At 41.7% G+C, this 19417-nt stretch overlaps 1 protein-coding gene and 1 long non-coding RNA gene across 6 annotated transcripts in view; one reads left to right on the plus strand and one right to left on the minus strand.

The window, feature by feature from the left end:
• TRIQK (triple QxxK/R motif containing) overlaps positions 1-3641 on the plus strand; it is a 58322-nt gene extending 54681 nt beyond the window's left edge. For all 5 annotated transcript variants that reach the window (XM_081013707.1, XM_081013708.1, XM_081013706.1 and 2 more), the window contains one exon: positions 762-3641. In XM_081013707.1, coding sequence (XP_080869833.1) covers positions 762-875 — 114 coding nt within the window. In that variant the 3' untranslated portion in view covers positions 876-3641. The remainder of the gene's footprint in view (positions 1-761) is intronic.
• On the minus strand, positions 3089-12184 carry LOC308481382. The gene is made up of 3 exons (XR_013988612.1): positions 12139-12184; positions 10013-10142; positions 3089-6489 (listed from the first exon to the last, which is right to left on the minus strand). It is a non-coding gene; the product is annotated as an uncharacterized lncRNA (long non-coding RNA).
• Between the last annotated feature and the right edge of the window lie 7233 nt (positions 12185-19417).

A 19417-nucleotide genomic window follows, 5' to 3' on the forward strand; every position in this document is an offset into this window, starting at 1 on the left:
TAATAGAAGTTGTTGGCCAAAGCAGTAGCTTGAGGGGTGGGGGTTGTCATCAGATTTGTGGCAGGGGGAAAGGGATTGAATTCCTCACCTACAAAAAACCCGTGCTGTTCTTCATCCCCACAGCTATTTACACTAATAAAGATGTGTGTGTTACACATAAGAAATGCATTAATATCACACCTGCTTTAGCCCTTACTGTTAATGCATGTTAACCACCGAATCATAGAATTGTAGAGTTGGAAGGGACCCCATCCATGACAGACGGCCATCCAGCTTCTGCTTAAAAACTTCCAAGGAAGGCGAGTGCACTACCTCCGAAGGGAGACTGTTGCTGTCAGGAAGTTCTTCCTGATGTTTAGTCGGAATCTCCTTTCTTGTCGCTTGATGCCTCCAGAGCAGGAGAAAACAAGTTTGCTCCATCTTCCATGTGAAAGCCCTTTAGAAATTTGAAGATCATGGGGAAGGTTAGGTTTGCTCATGTGGTAAAACAAACCAAGAAACCAAAAGTCGCCTTCAGTTTGGATTATATCATTATTTGGTCAGGGTGTTTGTTCACGGTTGTTGTTTTTTAAAGTGTATTTGGACATTGGTTAAGTAAACTGTGGGGCCTTGCATTCCTACCATGATAATTTACAATGTGTTGAGTAAATTGCATACAATGTTAATGTATTTATGAATGAAAAATGTCATTTGTTCTTAATTAAACTGAAATGATGGCATGTCTAACTCCCCCCCCCACCCCAATCTTATCATTGCTACAGGAAGTCAGCCTCATCCTTGGAGCTATATTGGTATTTCTGGTGGCATGTTATGCTTTCTTTTATCTTAACCTGTCCGAAGAGGTTGACCTTGAACTGGATCAAGATGAAAACTAGCAGATGTCTTTTTTGTAAGTTTTTTTTTTCTAGAAAAGAAGATGATGATGAACAAGCCGTCTCTTCACAGAGGTGGCCATAACTTGAACAAGTTCCTGAACTTTGGAAACTTTTGACACTCATGGGAATATTGTAGCAACGCTTACGGGTTTTAATGATGAAGCCCGCTGACCAAACCTCTGTTATTCAACCTGGCTTATTGAATGATATAGACCCTTTTCATAGTTTGTTTCATAATTTGAGCTGGAAAATATTTGATTCCGGAATACAATTTCCTACATTTATGAGCATTACCATGTTGGAGGGCAGACTCTGATTTCCCTGGACTCATCTTGGAATTAATTTGTTATTTTCAAAGGATGGCAACAAGTAGAATTCACAAAAACAAGACAAACCAAAACCAAATAGGATGGAACTGGATGAAGTTACATTGTCTGTGCTGTCTGTGGGCATGCTTCTATTATTAAGAATGTTAAGTTGCATTAAAGGCAGTAGGAAAGGTTCAAGCATATGTTTAATTCTTAGACTAATACCAGTGAGAATTTAAATGTGCTTAACTATAGCTGGATCATACCCAGTAATTAGTGAGAGCAAGTATTAGTATGCCAAAGTTTACTTGGACATTGCAAGCAAAAAGTGTAGACAAGCTGGAGAAGAGGGATTCGACCACACCAGCACAGTCTTCTCCGTATCAATGCATCAAGTGTACCCTCTTGCACCATTGGGCATGATGCTGCAAAAACACACATAGGTTGCATTGATTATTGATTTCAGTGAGAGAGTAAAACATGCTTAAATCCCATTCAGAATAAGGAGATTGTAAAATGCTGAATGTTGGCTGGAAGACGGTCATTGTTACTAACTGCAAAACAGCCCAATGCCAAGATCCAGAGCTCAAAAGAGTCCAGAAGATGCTAAGCAGGACAGCACAATTTATGGACAATTCACGAATAGGTAAGGCCTATTGAGTTCAATTGGACTTGTTCCCAGATAGGAGTGTATAGGATTGCAGCCTAGGTTGGTTGCAACCTCTGCAAGTGTCAATATCAAACAAGCAGTCTTAATTCATGGGGATTTTTAAAAACTAATTTGCAAAGATCACCTTGAATTAACCACCTCGAGTTTCCATTTGCAAAGCAGATTTTAACCGGGAAAATAATTAAAGGTAATTTATGGTATTGGCCTACAAGTTGATATACTTGGATTTATTACCTAACAGCAAATTAAACTGTGCTCAAGTATAGCCATCAGTAAGAGAACCAAGAACCAGACGAGAGAGGTGTAATCAAATATTTTAAGATTGGAGCTAATGGAAACAGACGGGTCACTACACTGCTCTTCCCTCTCCCAGTGGGACCTATGTCTACCATCAAAGCATTTTCTGCTGTGGCTTTCAATGGATGTTTGTATAGAATATGGAGAGCCTCGACTCAGTAAAAGCTACTTGGAGTCAACTATGATCAAACTCTACGATCCAGAGCTTCCAAATTATCAAGAGTTGCCAGAAGAAACACTTCCCAAATAAGCATGCTTTAATAATTTGTAATTGTAGCACATCTAGACATAGAATCACACGGCAAACCTCTCTGTTTAGAAGAACCCTTCTATTCCTTTTTTTTAAAAAAAAATATTTTGGTGCAAGTTTATTTTCAGTGTCACCCTGGCTCCTTTGTGCATATATATCAGCAGTCATCTTTTTCATTCATTGCCAACTGTTCAAGGCACATGTGTTCTGTCAGAAATGGCACCTGGATGACAGAAGCTCAAGCATTCACATATGCCTCTGAAGCAGAGTTCCTTGCCTCTTGGGCTATCTTAACGAATGTAAATAGAAAGTTCAGTCGATGTTGATTTTAATTAGCGCATTGCTTCATTAATATAAAGTTGAAATTCTGTTTTAATTATACCATTGCTGCTCCTGCAATATCAACATGGAAGATACATGGTTGCTGGTTGTTTTTTTGTTTTAAAAAAAATCTCTTTGGCAATTAGGCAGTCATTTTTCATAAGTTCAAATAACGGTTAGCAAACCTTTTCCATACAAATTCCCAGTAAATTTGAAACATCCTGGCTCCTTAATACTTTCTTGTATGATACAATTCTAAATATAATGTATAAGGTTTTTCCCCCCTAACCTCAGTTCCAAGGGAAAAAAAATAATACAAAAAATGCATCTGAGTATATGATAAGGTCTGCATTTTTTTAAAAAAAAATTGTGATGAATTTGTGCAGATTTGATGGTTGGGAAATTTATGATGCTGTTCACATGGTTCGTTCATTTTAATGGGGCATCAGAGAAGCCCTTGTGCTGATTAGGATATGGAAGTTTAATAGAGAATTGTTTGGTATGTTTATTGAAGCCTTGAAATTCATTTTAACATCCTAACCATAAAGCTACTCTGCTCAGTCTGTGGACCAAATCATAGGTGTTTCTTTCGCTGTTGTTTGTCATAAAGATTTTGAAAGTCAACTATTGTAATGCGTCCAAGTTGAAAGACATAACATGAAAACATTCCAAAAACAGGAAACACAATGCAGATCAATCCAAACTGAAAAATTGGTCACTTTACATGTAAAGTTTTACTTCTTCTGGCAGAATAATTCAGGTTTTTTATGACTAAAGAAATGATAATATGGTACTTGACTGAAATTGCAAAAAAAGAGAGCGGTAGTGTTGGAAATGCTTCCTGGCATTTTTTTTTTGTAGTGAATTCTGCTTGTAATTGTGAGAATGAAATTGGCAAATGAATAAACTGGCTATGATTATTTGTGTACTTTCCCCTCTCAACGGAACAATAAACAAACCTGGGTCTGGTTCATGCAACTTAGAGAACCAGCACCATCATTGCACTTTGGCACCCAGCCTGCATGGGGGAAGAATTATGAGATCAAGTGTTTGCACAGTGCACTAGTGAAGTTCTCTGTATGGTGGAGGCAGTGTTGTCTCTTGAGTTGCGACCTTCCTTTCTCTGTGGTCCTTCCTTTTCCTCTCCAATGCACCACTGCCCACTCGCTTTTCTGCACACCAGCCTGACAGTGAGCCCAAGGGAAATGGATGTTGCTTCTCCATCTCCTCCCTTTTGTCATTGCTTGCATGCCAGAGAGGGCAGGTGAACAGGCAGGACTAGCAAGGAGGAAGAGTAGCAGAACCAAGCAGTTTCAGAGCATAATAGTGCTCCAAGGGCTGTGGGCCATGTCAAATGCCTAGCAATTCCCACTCCTGACACCAGCTTTCTTTGGAATGGGAGTGGAGGGGTGTTTGCTTGTTCCTTTACCCAGTGCTTTTTTTTTCTTTAAAAATGTTTAGGGGTACTCTCATTTTGACTCAAGAAAATCACCATCTTATAGTTCAAATCAGGAAAAATAAATGCAGCAAATGGACAAAAGTACAAAGATTCACAAAATGTTTAGGGGTCTGCGTCCCCTCAGAAAAAAGCACTGCCTTTATCACATACCACTAGTCTGTTAAGTTGTGTGAACTGTACTTAAATCAGAAAAAAGAATATTGTGAATGCATATCCTTTCATGTGACCATTTAATTTAACCTCAGTGTGCCATGTTTTATATAATAACATATAGATTTAAAACGTTACCAAGAATGGGAAAAGGAACCTTATATGGCATGTCAGTGCCCTTAACCAGTACCATTCTCTGCTAATGTTTACTGAATCCCAAATTTGGGAAGAGACAGCCAAAATGTTAGGTTCCAGTGTCTCTCAAACAGATGTCTCAGCATTATTTTGTAGCTTGTTTGGATGAATAAACATGCACAACTGTGAAATGTTACATTGTAGGAGCCTTTTTATTTTTTAAAAATGGGCCAATCTGTTTACTGTCCCCAGTTGAGACAACAGTATCAGTTATTGCCAGTTTGGGCGGCGCTGCAATTACCAGTACCAGACAAGTACATGGGAGCTGCAATAGCCTGTAAATAAGGTTACCAGTTTTTTTTTTAATAAATCTGGGGACACTTTTCAACTTCAGTCAGAATGGATGGATTTTGTCAGGGGACTGATTTGTAAATCCAGGGACTGTCCCCGGGAAACGGGGACATCTGGTAACCTTACCGTAAAACTTGTAACTTTCGGGACTATTGTATAATTGTATTCAGTTTGTTTTGCATGTTAAATCGAAGACAAACATATAATTATTAAAACACTGTCCTATTTTTCCCCTCTCTGTGTTTACCTCACGCACCCTAAATAATTTTTAACTTGGTGAAATTGTGGAGGTGAATTCAAGTATCAGCATTCCACTTTACTCCCCCCAAATAGGGATTGCTAAGGCTTCAATCCGAAGGACACATATCGGGAAGAAAGTTGAACTGAACTTGGTGGAACATACCTCTAGTAAACATGCTTGGAGGGTCAAAGTGTTTAGACTATATATCAGCCAACAGCCAGTTATGGTTGGATCTACAGATATCTGGAAAAGAACTTAGGAAGGGAAACTTGCCTTGTGGTTTTAGACAGAAGCCTTGTAAATAAGTCCACAAGTTTCTTGACCAAAAAATAATAGATAAACCATTTCACCTATTTGAACTTTACTCTATTAAGTCATTTGTAACATACAGTACCTGTAATGTTAAAAGGGAGGGGACATAGGACACTGCCTTCCACTGAGTCAGATCATTGGTCCATATAGTCAGTATTGCCTGTATTGATTGGCAGAAGTTCTCCAGGGTTTTAGTCAGAAGTCTCTCAACCCTACTCTCAACTGAATCTGGGTCATTCTGCATGTAGTACATATGTTCTACCACGGATCTTTGGCCCTTCCCCCAGAAAAGAGCCACCCCTGCTAATTTTCAAATGGTCCCTAGCATCTCACCTGAGGGTAATGAATGATCCACTGAGTGATTGTTTACACATCTCTGAATATTAGCATTTGGGAAGTTTATTTCCTGGACAATTTGAAGTGGTGTCTCTCTCACTGAATGGAGGATAAACCTTTTAATGTAATTGTAAGTGTTATTCCTAAGACCTTAATGGGTCAAGAGCTTGTGACTTCATCTCAGCATTCCTGGGGGGCAGCGGCGGTCAGCACCCACACTTTGAGAAATCACATGTGTTAACAAATACTGGCAAGGCCTGCCAAACTCTGCCCCCAATTGGTACAACCATACTCCCCAAAGAGAGTGCATTCTCCTAGTACTTCGAGAAACCCTTTTCCGGGACCACTGTTGCAACCAAGTATTTCTTTGGAAACATTTAATGAGCTCTTAACAGACATTATGGAGCCCAGTAAGGAAATGGATTTATTCATTTATGGATTCAAGCAATGAAACAGTGGTTAATAGACATGTTAGAGCTGAAGTTCTCAAGCCATTTATCCTGGAGTACTCTTTATCCCAGAGTACATTTATCCTGGAGTACCCTGTACTCTACAGTGTGACAGCTGCACATTGAGTTTCCATGTTTACAAAATTGATTTCTTCATGAATTCTGAAGCCAAACACTCAGTTTACCACGGCATCTTTTTGCAGCGCAATAGGGGACCTGCTGGAAGTTGCACTTAAATTAGTGTGCCTTGCTTTCCTGGAGTAAGCTCTCGATGACAAATAGATTGTCAGATTGAGATACACCTCTATAGATCAGCTTTCTGAAGGCATTAGCTCCTGAAATGACACCGGGCAGAGGCAAAAAACCAACATCCAATTATAAGGAAATCTCCTCTCAGGATAGGTTGCCAACATTTTGGGTTCATTATTAGATTTAATAATGCTACGAAAGAGCCCTGGAACTCTCGACTTTTATTTATCGCAACTCGGTGGCATTTGAGGAAGAGGCGATGCGGCACAAAGGTAAAGAATTGCCAGAGAAGAGCAGCTTGAGAATGGCTAAGATTAATGAACAGATAAAGACACATATTATTGCCTGCCTTTCCAGAACAAGCAGCTACCAGCTCATTAAGCCGGTGAGAACTCTTGAGACAGTTGTTACAAACAGCCTTGCTTTGAGCAGGAAATAGTGGCATCTCAGTTCACATTTATAAAGGCTTCTGGCATGACAGCAAGGGGAAAGCCTTAAAGGATGGCACATTTCTGCCAGAACGTGTGTGCTTGAAGGTGAGCCTAAGGAATGGTTGTTTCAAGGGGGAAATGCCTTTTCTAGCAAACTTGTTCCAATAATCATCATAACAACATAATTTTGTATATATAGTAACCAATTACAAACAGATTCCACAGTAAATTATCCGTATCAGATAAACACACAATCCTTCGCAACAATTTATTACAGTACTTTTTTTTATAAAAAAGGTATGTATTTTGTTATTACCTTCCTATACTGTAGTTAAAATCACTTAACCCCCCCCCCCTTGATTAACATTTAACTCATTTACACTCTTTAGCATGAACAAGGAATAGTGCAGCTGATGTGTTTTCTTGAGGCAATGTTGGTGTCAGCTTTTAGACTACAGAACTTTTCGCAAGCAGAGCAGAAATGTGCATAACTCTCAGGCATGTGAGTAATGAGGTGGGTGACCTGAAGGATTTGGAGGAAGAGTGTGATACAGATGTGAGAGATTCAAAAATAGATGCATGCACATAAATTTGTCTTGAGGGCATACACAGTGAGGCCATAGCTAAGATAGGATGAGAACTCTGGATTCCTTAGGTTTGGTCATCTTTCTACTGTACTAATGTGGGTCTTTTCCAGTAAAAGGCGAAAGATTTATACGATCTGAAGAGAGACCAGAGTGGGTCTTTTTCTATGGGAATGATATGCATCGCATGCATCTATATACTTAAAACACTAAGGGCCAAACAAAATGACATGTGCTAGTAACATGGAAAACGCCACATGATCAGGTTTTACTGCCTTGCAACTCCTCTGCAGCAAAGTGAAAATTGACCTTGCAATTGGCTTACGCTGAAGTTGGCAGGGTGAATGGAACTGGTTGCAGCTGCTGACAAAGCGAACCAGTCAAATGAAACAGGAACAGGAGACACAGAGACCGAGTATAATAGCCCACAAGCACCTGCATCTCTGTGGGAATATCCAGGTTGCCTGCATCTAAGGAATTTGGATTCTGCTCTGTTACTGCATCAAGGAGCGTGAACATTCTAGGGTTCGTTGAAGCTGTGTATATTCCATGGATACGTAGAAGCACAGGATTTGTTACACAGCACAGTATCCACCAACTGGAGAAACTCAGTGACTTAAAACTGGGTTGTACCTGGAGAAACTCAGAAGTCACTAGGGCAACTGAGCAGGTAGGTTGGAGTGTCATGTGGAGCTACTTTCCTCCCATGTCTAGCCAAAGAACAAATTACGCAAACAATAAAAATATGCAAGTTTGCATTCATGTTGGTTGCAGAATTACATTTCCCTTGGCAAATAACACAGAATTTATTCATTAATAGATAGCTCTGAAGGTCAAACTCTACAAACAGAACTTTGGGTTATATCAAGCTAAGTCCTTCTCTGAGTGGATCTATTAAAATCAAAGGACTTCCCCATCTGTACTACACAATTAAAGCAGTATTGTGCCACTTTAAACAGTCAGTGCTTCCCCCAAAGAATCATGGGAGCTGCATTTTGTTATGGGTGCTGAGAGTTCTTCGTAGACCTCTTTTCCCGCCACAGTACTACAATTTGTAAAGCTTTCTGAGGAGGATTGATTTTTTTAAATTGATTTTTTTAAAATAAATAAATAAATACGTTTTTATTGGGAATGGTAGCTCTGTGATGTTTAAGTTAAGCCCACTGGGTCTACTCAGAGTAGGACAGAGAGGCAAATCTATATTATCTAGAATGGCCTGTGCTTTTGTTGCTTGGTATAAATAACCCATTTTCCAAACTCATTCAAGTTGCTGAGAAACGAGAAACTAAATGTTACTGCCACACGCACACATTTCCTTGCATGGCTGGCTGGTGGGCACCTAAAGGAAAACTCCAAAGGTGAGGATTACACACGTTTTCACTTAAATTGTTCTGTAACGTAAATGTAAACTTTACATTGGCAAACACGTTCATCTGATTTCTCTCCTTCCTGTTCCTCCTTGTTAGCACTCACACATGTTACAAATAGTGAGAGAGCTGCTGAATGCTGAAAGGCACTCAAGATGTAAATTGGAAACCACTGGAATTAGAAAACAAAAAAGTGTTTTGTTCCTGGGGTGGGCAGCCAATTCTGAGCTCACCCATGTCCACGTCATCCGCCTTGAGAATATATATATACAGAGAGAGAGAGAGAGAAATCACTTATTTGCTTCCTCCATTTTGAGACCCAAGTTCTCTGGCCGATTTACAAAAATCAATGAAATACAGAAAGACAACGAAACATTCTCAATACAAATGACCAAAAAACACCCCTCAGAACCAAGCATAAAACACTACCAAAAACAAAAGAGATGTGCATAAAATGAAAATATATAGGGTTGTCTTCAACTAACTTGTAAACCCCTTGAAATTAATGACCATGACTAACTTTCCAAGGTATCTACTCTGAGTAAAAGTTACTTGAGTCCAACTCGTGCATGTGTGCGTGCGCATATACTACATAGTAAGGCAGGATAAATGCAAATAAAGAAGAGAGGGAGACTAATCCCCAAATCTGTGCTGCTAGAGGGGGTTAGGATCCAGTGGCCAACCCCATCTGCTGGAGGTAGAGGGAATTCCATCATCATGGAGGCATTCACTGAAGCCAGGCAGTTGAGAAGCTATCACCGGCAATGTCCCCATTGTCAAAAGCCAGTGTAGGTTCCCAAAGGTGGCAATTGCAGGATGGAGGCAGACCACAGGCAGTTATGGATCTGCTGAATCCTAAGATGTTCCATTCCCTGGAGTGGAGTTCAATTTGGGTCCCTCAGCTGTATCAGTCCAGAGTTAAAGCAACAGCAACGTCCCAAACCTTGCTGCTGACATGAGCAGTAGGTCCTGGGATACTGTGGGTCTGAGCTATAGCTCCCTAGCTGTGGTTTGGATTTCGCTGTCCATAAATCAACCAGAGCACCCAGATTAACTGGCACCTGGAGATCTGATTCTTTTTTCTGGACTCTATACTGGGTCTGCATTAGGACCCTAGCTTCTGGGCCTTAGCAATGGCATCATCACCAATGTCTATGGGTGTCAGTCCTTGCCTTGTCAGTGAATAATGCTCTCCCAGATGTATCTCCTCCACTTTGAATTACTTACTGGAAGTAGAGGATTGGTGGTGGGGTCCATTACCCACTGTGAAGTCCATCTGTACAGGATATGATTGTTGCATGCCAGGGCTTGAAGGCATCACCGTTGCCTAATATGGGCCAAGGTCAGATCTGATTTTCTTTTTTAAAAATAATAATTTTAGTGATATATCATAAACATGCACAAACTAACTTAACCATACAATAACAAAACTATACACAAATCGTATTCAGTATATATATAAAAAAACAAATTACAGAGATGCAGTTATATATAGCCAAGGTTTTAAGATGAGTGTATATAACCCAACTGCAATGAGGGCTTTGGGAGAAGTACTTGTATGACTCTCCCTGTTTATATAATCAAAATATGGAGACCAGCCTGGGTCAAAACTATGCGGTTTGGCTTCACCCCTGATTCCACGTCTGTGTCTTACCAGACCAGATCTGATTTTCAATAAATCTAAGGAGAGGTGGATATCTAAAATATAGGGTCTGATTGCCCATGTTTCAGTTTGATGCCATCTGCACGAAAGACAGTTTCAGAAGAAGATGCAAACCCTGCCAAAATCAGTACCTTAAAAAGAATTAATAAAACCGCCAGTGAGAAACAAAATGTAATAATCATTGCTCAACACTGTTACATCTCACTCTACGTTGGAAAATCTTCTCTCTCCCCCATCCCAACCACCTTCTGTTATTTTAAAATACAAGGGCATCTGTAACTAGGTAGTGACAGAAGCAGCTTAATCCCAGAATAACAAAGTTCCTACGTCTCATTTCTCAGATGCTTCAAAAGAAATGTGCTAGAGGCAACTCCCAGTTTATGTGGGGGTTAGGTTCCAAGGCACAGCATGTTTAAATGAAATCGTGTATATTTGAAACACTGTTGAAAAAGCCTGCAAACACCTCATTTCGCCTCTGCGCCAGCCCGTTCAGCCCCTTTTTGTGACATTTTTAGGTCACTTCCGGGCTCGGTGCAATACCTGCGTGTGCAGTTGCCCCCATATCAGGCACGTTTAAAACGGTTGCTGCCTGTACATAAAGGCAAATTATCATATTGGCAGCTAGGAACTGGGGCAAATAAGACAGACCTGCAATGCCACTGCAGCTATAGGAATAAATTAATAAAGGTGTATCAAATGCTTGCTCTTCTTCTCTGTTGCAGTTTGTAAGAAGAGGCATTCAAAAATATTTATGTGAATTGAACAAGCAAGTAGGATATATATATATATATATATATATATATATATATATATATATATATGAAACAACAGTTTCAAGCATGATTTTCACATTACAGCTTTATTATCTTGGCAGGTTTTTGAATTCATTTATGGAACATCATTACATCTGCTGTGTAGAGCACTCCAAGGAATTGTTACAGGTGTGCCCTACCTGTTGCTTACGATGTCTGGACTGGTATTGCTAAGAGAATAGATAGAAAAACATTCTTGGTTTGAAAGCATTTACCACCAGTTTAACTAAATGTGTCAGTCGAAACCAGGCAAATAATGTTCTTTAAAAATTCCCTGGGGCAAATATTGTTATATCATTAGCACACAGCATCATTTTACAATTGATTGAAATGGAAGCAGAACTTTATTTATTTTCTTCCACTCTGTGTAAAGTTGGGGGTGGGGACCAAAACTAAATTTTGCATCGATTTCCTAGAGTGCTATATCCCGACCAAGTGCCCCGGACAAAATCCCTATTTAAGTTTCTCCCTGTGCATCGAGAAACAGATGAAGAAAAGCCCCACCCCCTCCAGCTCATCATTCCTACACATTTTAGAGCCCTCCATGAATCTGAGGGTTCTCCACATGATTTAGAGCCCTTCACAATTAGGGTTTTGTATTGTGGAGGGAGCCTCTATAAGTAGTAACGGCTCCCTACTTCAGACCTTCACCCTCAAAATTTGGAGGGCTCTAAACAGTGTGACAATGATGTGTCACAGGGGACAGGACTTGGCAATATACCATACTTTCCCGTCTATAAGATGCCCCCATTTATAAGACGCCCCCCTATTTTTGGAGACTCAAATTTAAGAAAACAGGGGGAGATGGCACAGAGTTGTTGAAATTTTTTGGGGGGGCATTACCCAGGGTTGTTGAGGGATTGCCAAAAATCACTCACTCGCACGCATCACAAAATCCGCCTCCCGCCTGGCCCATCACTGGCAGAAGTTGCCAATTGCCTGCCCAACTGCCAAAGCATCGGCCAATCAACACCACCCATTGACACAGCAACCAATAACATGCACAATAGCCACTGACAGCTGCAACAGCAACTAATCAAACGCCCACCACTTTTTATAATGATTTTTAAAGAAAAAACATAGTCTTATACATGGAAAAGTAGGGTACCTTTGCTTCTCCTTGTGTCTTTATACACAATGCAGTTGTATCCTTGAATAGGGCTAATGTGGGCTTGCCTGCATATATTATCCAATTTACATAACTCCGTTTGCCTTAGTTGGTTATGCTGACCTTGTGTGGGTGGTAGCTGGTTGATGGAGGACCCTGGGTGGGAGGCAGGAAAAAGTTGGTCTCCCAGAGTGAGAGGCTGGGAGGAGAAATGGAAGGTCCCACGTGAGAGCTGGGAAGGCCTACTACCATCTGTGGGCTGTAAGATTTCAGAAAGGACTCCATATTCATCTTATCCTTTTTGCATTTCTTTGTAGCTTTTAAAATTTAGTTTAGTTTTCTATATTGTATTGTATTATGAAAAACTTTAGTAAGAATCCTATATAACAGATTAATATATTCACAGATTAATGCAGAAACAAGCAGGGACAGATGAATGAGTGAACACATGCAAAAGTGACATGGACAAGAACTAGTGTGAGACAGTGGTGTGCGGTCAGTGGACTAGGCTAGTCCCCTGAATGTTCCCAGTAAAATAAAATAAAATAAAATAAAATTATCATTTATACCCCACCCATCTGGCTGGGTTTCCCCAGCCACTCTGGGCAGCTCCCAACAGAATATTAAAAATATGATAAAGCATCAAACATTAAAAACTTCCCTAAACAGGGCTGTCTTCAGATGTCTTCTAAAAGTCAGATAGTTGTTTATTTCCTTGACATCTGATAGGAGGGCATTCCACAGGGTGGGTGCCACTACCAAGAAGGCCCTCTGCCTTAGAGTATTAAAGTATTAAAGCCTGGCACCTCCTTCCCAAAGCCTGGGAAGCTTCTGCCTGGCTTAGGGAGGGGGGCAAAATGCTCATAAATGTGACGTTGAGACATTGTGAGGTCTGGCTCGCGTTCCCCACCCCAATTGCCCTCGCAAGTCAGTGCCTCTGGCCCTAACTGTTCCCCTATGAAAAAAAATCACTGCATGCCACTGGTGTGATTCGTGCATCCCAGCACAGAGTGGGTGGAGAGATAAGATGCAATCTCTCTCCCACTCTCTAATGGACATACTGCAGTTTTCCATGTATAACACGCCCCTGTGTATAAGACGTCATCTATTTTGGGGGACTCCAAATTAGAAAAATGGGGGGAGATTGCCCAGAGTTGTGGAGCTTTGGGGGGGGGGAGGATTGCCCAGAGTTCCTGAGCTTTTTTTAAGGGGGGGTTGCTGAAAATCTCTCACCCGCCGGTCACTTACGCACAATTTTCTAAGAAAAAAACACCTCGTCTTATACATGGAATAGTACAGTACATAGGTGATTGTAGAAAAGTTGTAGTCTCTTCTCCGTAGCACAACGGACCTGCAAGTTAACTTTTGTTCTTGCCTATTTAATCTTAACAAATATTTGCAATGCATTCTTATTATTGCATTCTGCTATCTTAAATTTGGTTTCATTGGTCACTTGTTATTCTGCTGTTTAGAAGGTGGGCTGGTCTTCTTGCCTTTGACAGCCCAGATTGATAAGCTTACGTCTACCTTGTTCCTGCCCCTGGATTGTGAGGGAAATGAGGGAGAGGTCCTTCCTCGGTTATTTTCCCCACATGCACACATTTCAGGGAAATAGCTTGCCCTTAATTAACATTCCACTCATGTACCCAGTTCTTAAGTTGCGGAAATGGCTTTAGCAAGAGGAAGCCTATACTTAGGAGAGTTTTCCCTGGATGGCTCTTTCTAAAGCAGCACTACAGGAATGCAAACACACAAGAGGTTTTGAGAACAACAAGGTCATAGAAACAATAACTATCACAAATGACTGCTAATAATGTATATTTTTCCTCTTTAACTACCATCCACACTGCTGTCCCACTTCTGAATAATACAGCTGTGAAGGTAATTAATTAATGTAGGAATGGGGTTTAATAATAGCACAAGCTCTCTCATTGGTTGCTGGCACCAGCTACCATGCTGATAACAGGTCCCTGCCATTGTTGTCACCTCACTAGAAAATTAGCATTTAATTAACTTAGGGAGCTGTGGAATCATTTTGATGCAAGACTTATTTGTATCTTTCAAAATTCAACGCTCCTTTTTAAAGCAGGATAATCCAGATGTGCAGGCTAGTGGGCTGCAAAAAACCCCAAAAACCCCCACAGAGCAACAACTCTGGGAGCTGGCTGGGCAGCTGCAATGGTTACCCTGGGTTTAGGAGAAATCAGAATGATTAAAAACCCTGCTCACAGATTGCTTCTGATATGTGCACAATGGAATAAACAGATCTTCCGCTGGTATTTTATTCTCAGTTTTAAAAGTTTATTTCTGATCTATGTTACACCCTACCTCAAGAGCACCAGATGGGTAATGGTTTAATGCAGACATAAAAATGAGATGGTTTTCTGCCCTAAAGACTCACAATTGTGAAATACCTGAAGTCACTGGAGCACATCTTTGAATTTGAATGTCTATTGCCTGAATCTTTTATAGAGTTAACTCTTCTACATGAAAGCTCTTTCTTGGTTGTGGTGCTCTTTCTTGATATATATATATATTTTTAAGGCAGGTGAATATCCTTAGGACATGCTATATAGGGCCTGGTGGAGCAGCCCATAAGTTTATCTAATTCAGCATTCTCTTTCTGACTGTAGCCAGCTTAATGCCTTGGGGAAGCCCACAAGCAAGCAAAAGCTATTCCTCATTGTTTGCTCTCTCTGACCGGTGCATTGCCTTTGATGCCTAGTCTCAGTGTACAGGAAGCCACCTCCTTACTGAAACCTAAGAAAGTCTGGGTCTTGTCAATGCCTGGGAACCACATGCTGATACACTTCCAGATTCATTTCAAGGTTCTGATGTTTCTGTTGGCTTTCTTCTGTCTTGGGTGACAATGGAGGAGTGAAGTCAAACTGTTAGAAGGTCTCAGCATCTGCTGTGGCTGTAGAGCCTGACGCAGGAGAGGCATGTTTTGTTGCAGCTGGGGCAGATTGGTTGTGCTGCTGCAGATGTACCATGGCATTTCTTCTTTCTGCACTCCTCCTCTGGTCACTACTGTGGATGCATGTCCTGACTGCCTGTATCCAGGCACTGTGGTCTGCAAGGGATTCCCAAATGGTGGGGTTGATGTTGCCAGCCTTCTGCATCTTTGTAGCCCAGAGTTGATTATTGTATAAGGTCCTAAATGGCTTGGGTCCCAATAGCTTGAAGGAGCAACTCTCCCTGTTATCTGCCCACTCAATCTTTAAGGTCTTCAGAGGAAGTCCTGCTTGTGGTTCTACCTAGGAATATTGGTGGCCTGGGACAGGACCTTCTTTCTTATGGAATTCCTTGCCTCTTGAGATGCAGCTGGCATCTTCAGTGCTGAACTTCCATTACCAGTTAATCATGTAACCATTCACCAAAACCTTTGGAATATTCTGAGATGGTGGACTGTGGCTTAGAATGTTTTTATTCCCTGCTATATTACAGTTTTTTGAGCTGAATTATGCTTTGGCTTTAAGATGATTGTTTCTTGATGCATTGGATTTGCATTTCATGTTTTGGTCCTATGTGTATTTCTATAACCAAGAAATAACAACATTGTCTGCCAGTTAGCTTACCGGGTGAAATTCAAGGTGTTGGACTGGTGTACAAAGTGTTAGTATCTTCAGCTCACAGGCAGAGGTACCTGGCCTCCCCCGAGGCAAATGAGCGAGATACTGTGTTTACCGTCCGTCTGCGACCTCCGGCAGGCTAGGTAAACAAACCCGGCGATTCTTCTCATTAGATGTGAGATAGAACACACCCTCTGCTTCTCTGCTTCTCCCTCCCTCCCTGCATTCTCCCAGGGAGGAGAAATGAGACAGACAGGAGTCCTTTCTACATGTTTTATTCCTGTCACTCAACAGTACATAGAAATGTGACTGTTCCCTTCAGACTCCATCAGAAGAGTCTCAACTCCACCCCTGTACTTCCAGCACAGGTCAGATGACACACTGAGCTAACATCCGGTGCTCAGTACAGAGAATAGGCTCCACCTTTTCTCCAACAGTACATCTGCAAAACATAACATCCTCTTTTGCATTCCAGCCATCTGGAGCTGGCTTTTGCCTTGGTGCTTTTTCCCAACATCCTCCCCCAAAAGCATCAATTGGCAAAACATGATCCAGAGAAGAGAACAAACAGTTGTTATACATATAACAGTCCCCTGTTGTTTCAGTTCCACCCTTGGAACTCCCCACCACTGGTTTCACCAGTGTACCTCTCTGGTTGTCTGGCTTCCAAGGAATGAGTGCTTCTGCATTACCTTGGCTAGCTACTCTCTGTTGTGTCTTTGTCTCTGACTTAGACACTGCTTCAACCTGCTTTGAGTTGTTAACAATAGCAACACATGCAACAGCTAAGTTAGCAAACTCTTTTGAGTACCTCTTTGGTGGTACACCCTTTGTAACTCTCTCAGACCTGCGTATGAGGTTCTGATCCTCTGTGCTCACTGGTTCAACCTTTGGCCTCTGTTGAGAACCAGTAGCAATCAGTGGTTCTTCCTTCACCTGTGAAGGTCTATCCATTGTGTGAGATTTCCTCTCAATGACTGTTACAACTGAACTCTCTGAGCTATCACTGTCATCATCATCAGTACCACTGTAATCTGTGACATCAGAAAAATCATCATCATCATCTGAATCGTTTCCTGTGGGAAATGTGTGTTCTACAACCCGCTCTTGCTCTGGAACACTCTCTAGGAACTTTGTGAGAATCACCTGACCAGATTCAGACAAAATTACTCTGTAGAGACCTTTTTCATAACCCACAAAAATGCCTCTGGCATTCTTTACTCCACCTGGAGCTTCTGTTCTCACATGAGACCCGAAAACCTTAAAATAGGCAACAGAAGGTTTTCTATTGAACAGCTTCTCAAAAGGAGAACATCCCAACTCTGTTGAGACCTTTCTCAACCACACATGAAGATAGGACGCTAGCGATTCGGCCCAATATTCATGTGGCAAATGTGAACTCAGCAATTGCGCATTCATCCCCTTTTGCAATTCTTTGTTCACTCTAACACAGACCCCCCTGTTCCACGCTTCGGTCGAAACAGCAACTTTGTGGTCTATCCCTTCTCCATCCAGGAACTTCTGAAACTTCTGTAACAGAAAAATTTGCTTCTCATCTGTGAAAAGACAATCAATGTTAGCATCATGCATATTTTTAACCTTGTCACAAAACTCCTGAAACTTTTCTAAAGTTTCTTGCGGTTTCTCCATCATATAAACCCAAGAATAATTAGTGAAACAATCCACACACAAAAGGTAATATTTTGCACTGCCTCTAGATGGTTCTAGAGGACCAATCACATCAGCATACACCCGCTGAAATGCTCTGTCGACCTTCTTGGTCAGCTTCCTGGTGCTCACACTGGTCACACCTGCAAGAGAGATTTCGTTAGAATCAGAAGAATTACATTTCATGTAATCACTTTGATCAAAAGTCAACAAATACAGTCCATCTTTCTCTTTGGCAGTAAGAAACAGTTCTCCATCTTTGTAGATCTTGCAGCTTTTAGCATCATAGGTCAGTTTCAGTCCTTTCTTTGCAATCTGCGACACACTCAGCAGATTAAATTTCAGTTCTGGAACCAGGTAAACATCACTTATAGTCAAGTTCAGACTCTCAAGATACACAGTCCCAATTCCTGTTGCTTCCAACTCTTGACCGTTGGCCTGTTTCACAGCGAAGCTTTGCTTCTTCAACGTCGAAAACAGTTGTCTGTGCGGGCACATATGAACCGTCGCGCCCGTGTCAATTATGAACGAGTTCCCAACATCTGTCGTGGTTCCTTTCGCCATCATAGCCTTTGCAGGTTTCACCTGGCACTTGGTACGGCTTTTGCCTGACGCCTCAGGCTTCGTAGAGCTGCTCTTTGCTCCTCTTGACTGGCGCGGCTTCTTACAGTTTCGCTGTAGATGCCCAGTCTGTCCACAATTGTAGCATCGGACAGCACTCAATGCTACTCCATGCTCTCCAGTAGATTCATCAGTGGGGAGATTTGAACTCCGTTCCTCCCTCCCCCTGTCAGCAACACCCATTGCACCTTGTTCAGGAACACCAACAGTTCCAACAACCACAGTTCCTGCACTCTCCCCTCTGGGGTCAAAGCTCTCCTCAGCTTACGTTGAGCTCTTAGGAACTTGGCCAGCATCATCTTCGCTCACCCCTTCTGGGGTAGTTATCCATCCAGACCCTGATGAATAACTGTCTCTGGTTAAGGGAGGTGGGTAAGGCAAAGCTCCTTTCTTGGCATCCATCTTGAAGCCAAGCCTCCAGCTCACACTCTCAAACAAGCTGTAAAATCCAACAGTTGTTTTTTTTCTTTCTCACTCAGGCAGGCAAACTGCAAGTTGTTTACGCTCTTTTGCACCTGGCAGCTAAACTCTGGCTGCTATGGAAAGTCCCTTCCAAGAGCTTCGTAAACGTGTAGCCAAAACATTCTCTGGTTTTGTTTCGCTTTCCCAGGCTCACACTCACAGTCCAGCCCCTTTGCCAGTAACTTTCCAACTTTCCGTTACTTAGCAACAATGCATTTCAATAGGACAGTTTATCAACCACAAGAATTTGTGGAATGCAGGCTTCAGCCTTTAAGCTGCAGGCCTCTTCCTCCCGGAGCTTTTGTTTTTCCAAAACGCAGCTCCGTGAACCAGTGAATTTATCAAACTGCGTTCACACTTTTAGCCCGAAATGCAGCATACCTTGAACTTTGTTGCTCTGGAAAACACCTCTTCTTTCCACCAGCTGTCTGTTGAGCCTCTGGCTTCTTTCAGACGCTTCTCTTCCTCCTTGGAGCAGAGGAGGACAATCCACCAGCCTCTCATGCAGATGTCCGATGAATCGCAACCATCCGAAGGCTGCCATATGTTAGTATCTTCAGCTCACAGGCAGAGGTACCTGGCCTCCCCCGAGGCAAATGAGCGAGATACTGTGTTTACCGTCCGTCTGCGACCTCCGGCAGGCTAGGTAAACAAACCCGGCGATTCTTCTCATTAGATGTGAGATAGAACACACCCTCTGCTTCTCTGCTTCTCTCTCCCTCCCTG

The sequence above is a fragment of the Podarcis pityusensis genome (genome assembly GCF_964106645.2).
Source record: "Podarcis pityusensis genome assembly, chromosome: 7".
In the NCBI taxonomy this organism is placed as follows: Eukaryota; Metazoa; Chordata; class Lepidosauria; order Squamata; family Lacertidae; genus Podarcis; species Podarcis pityusensis.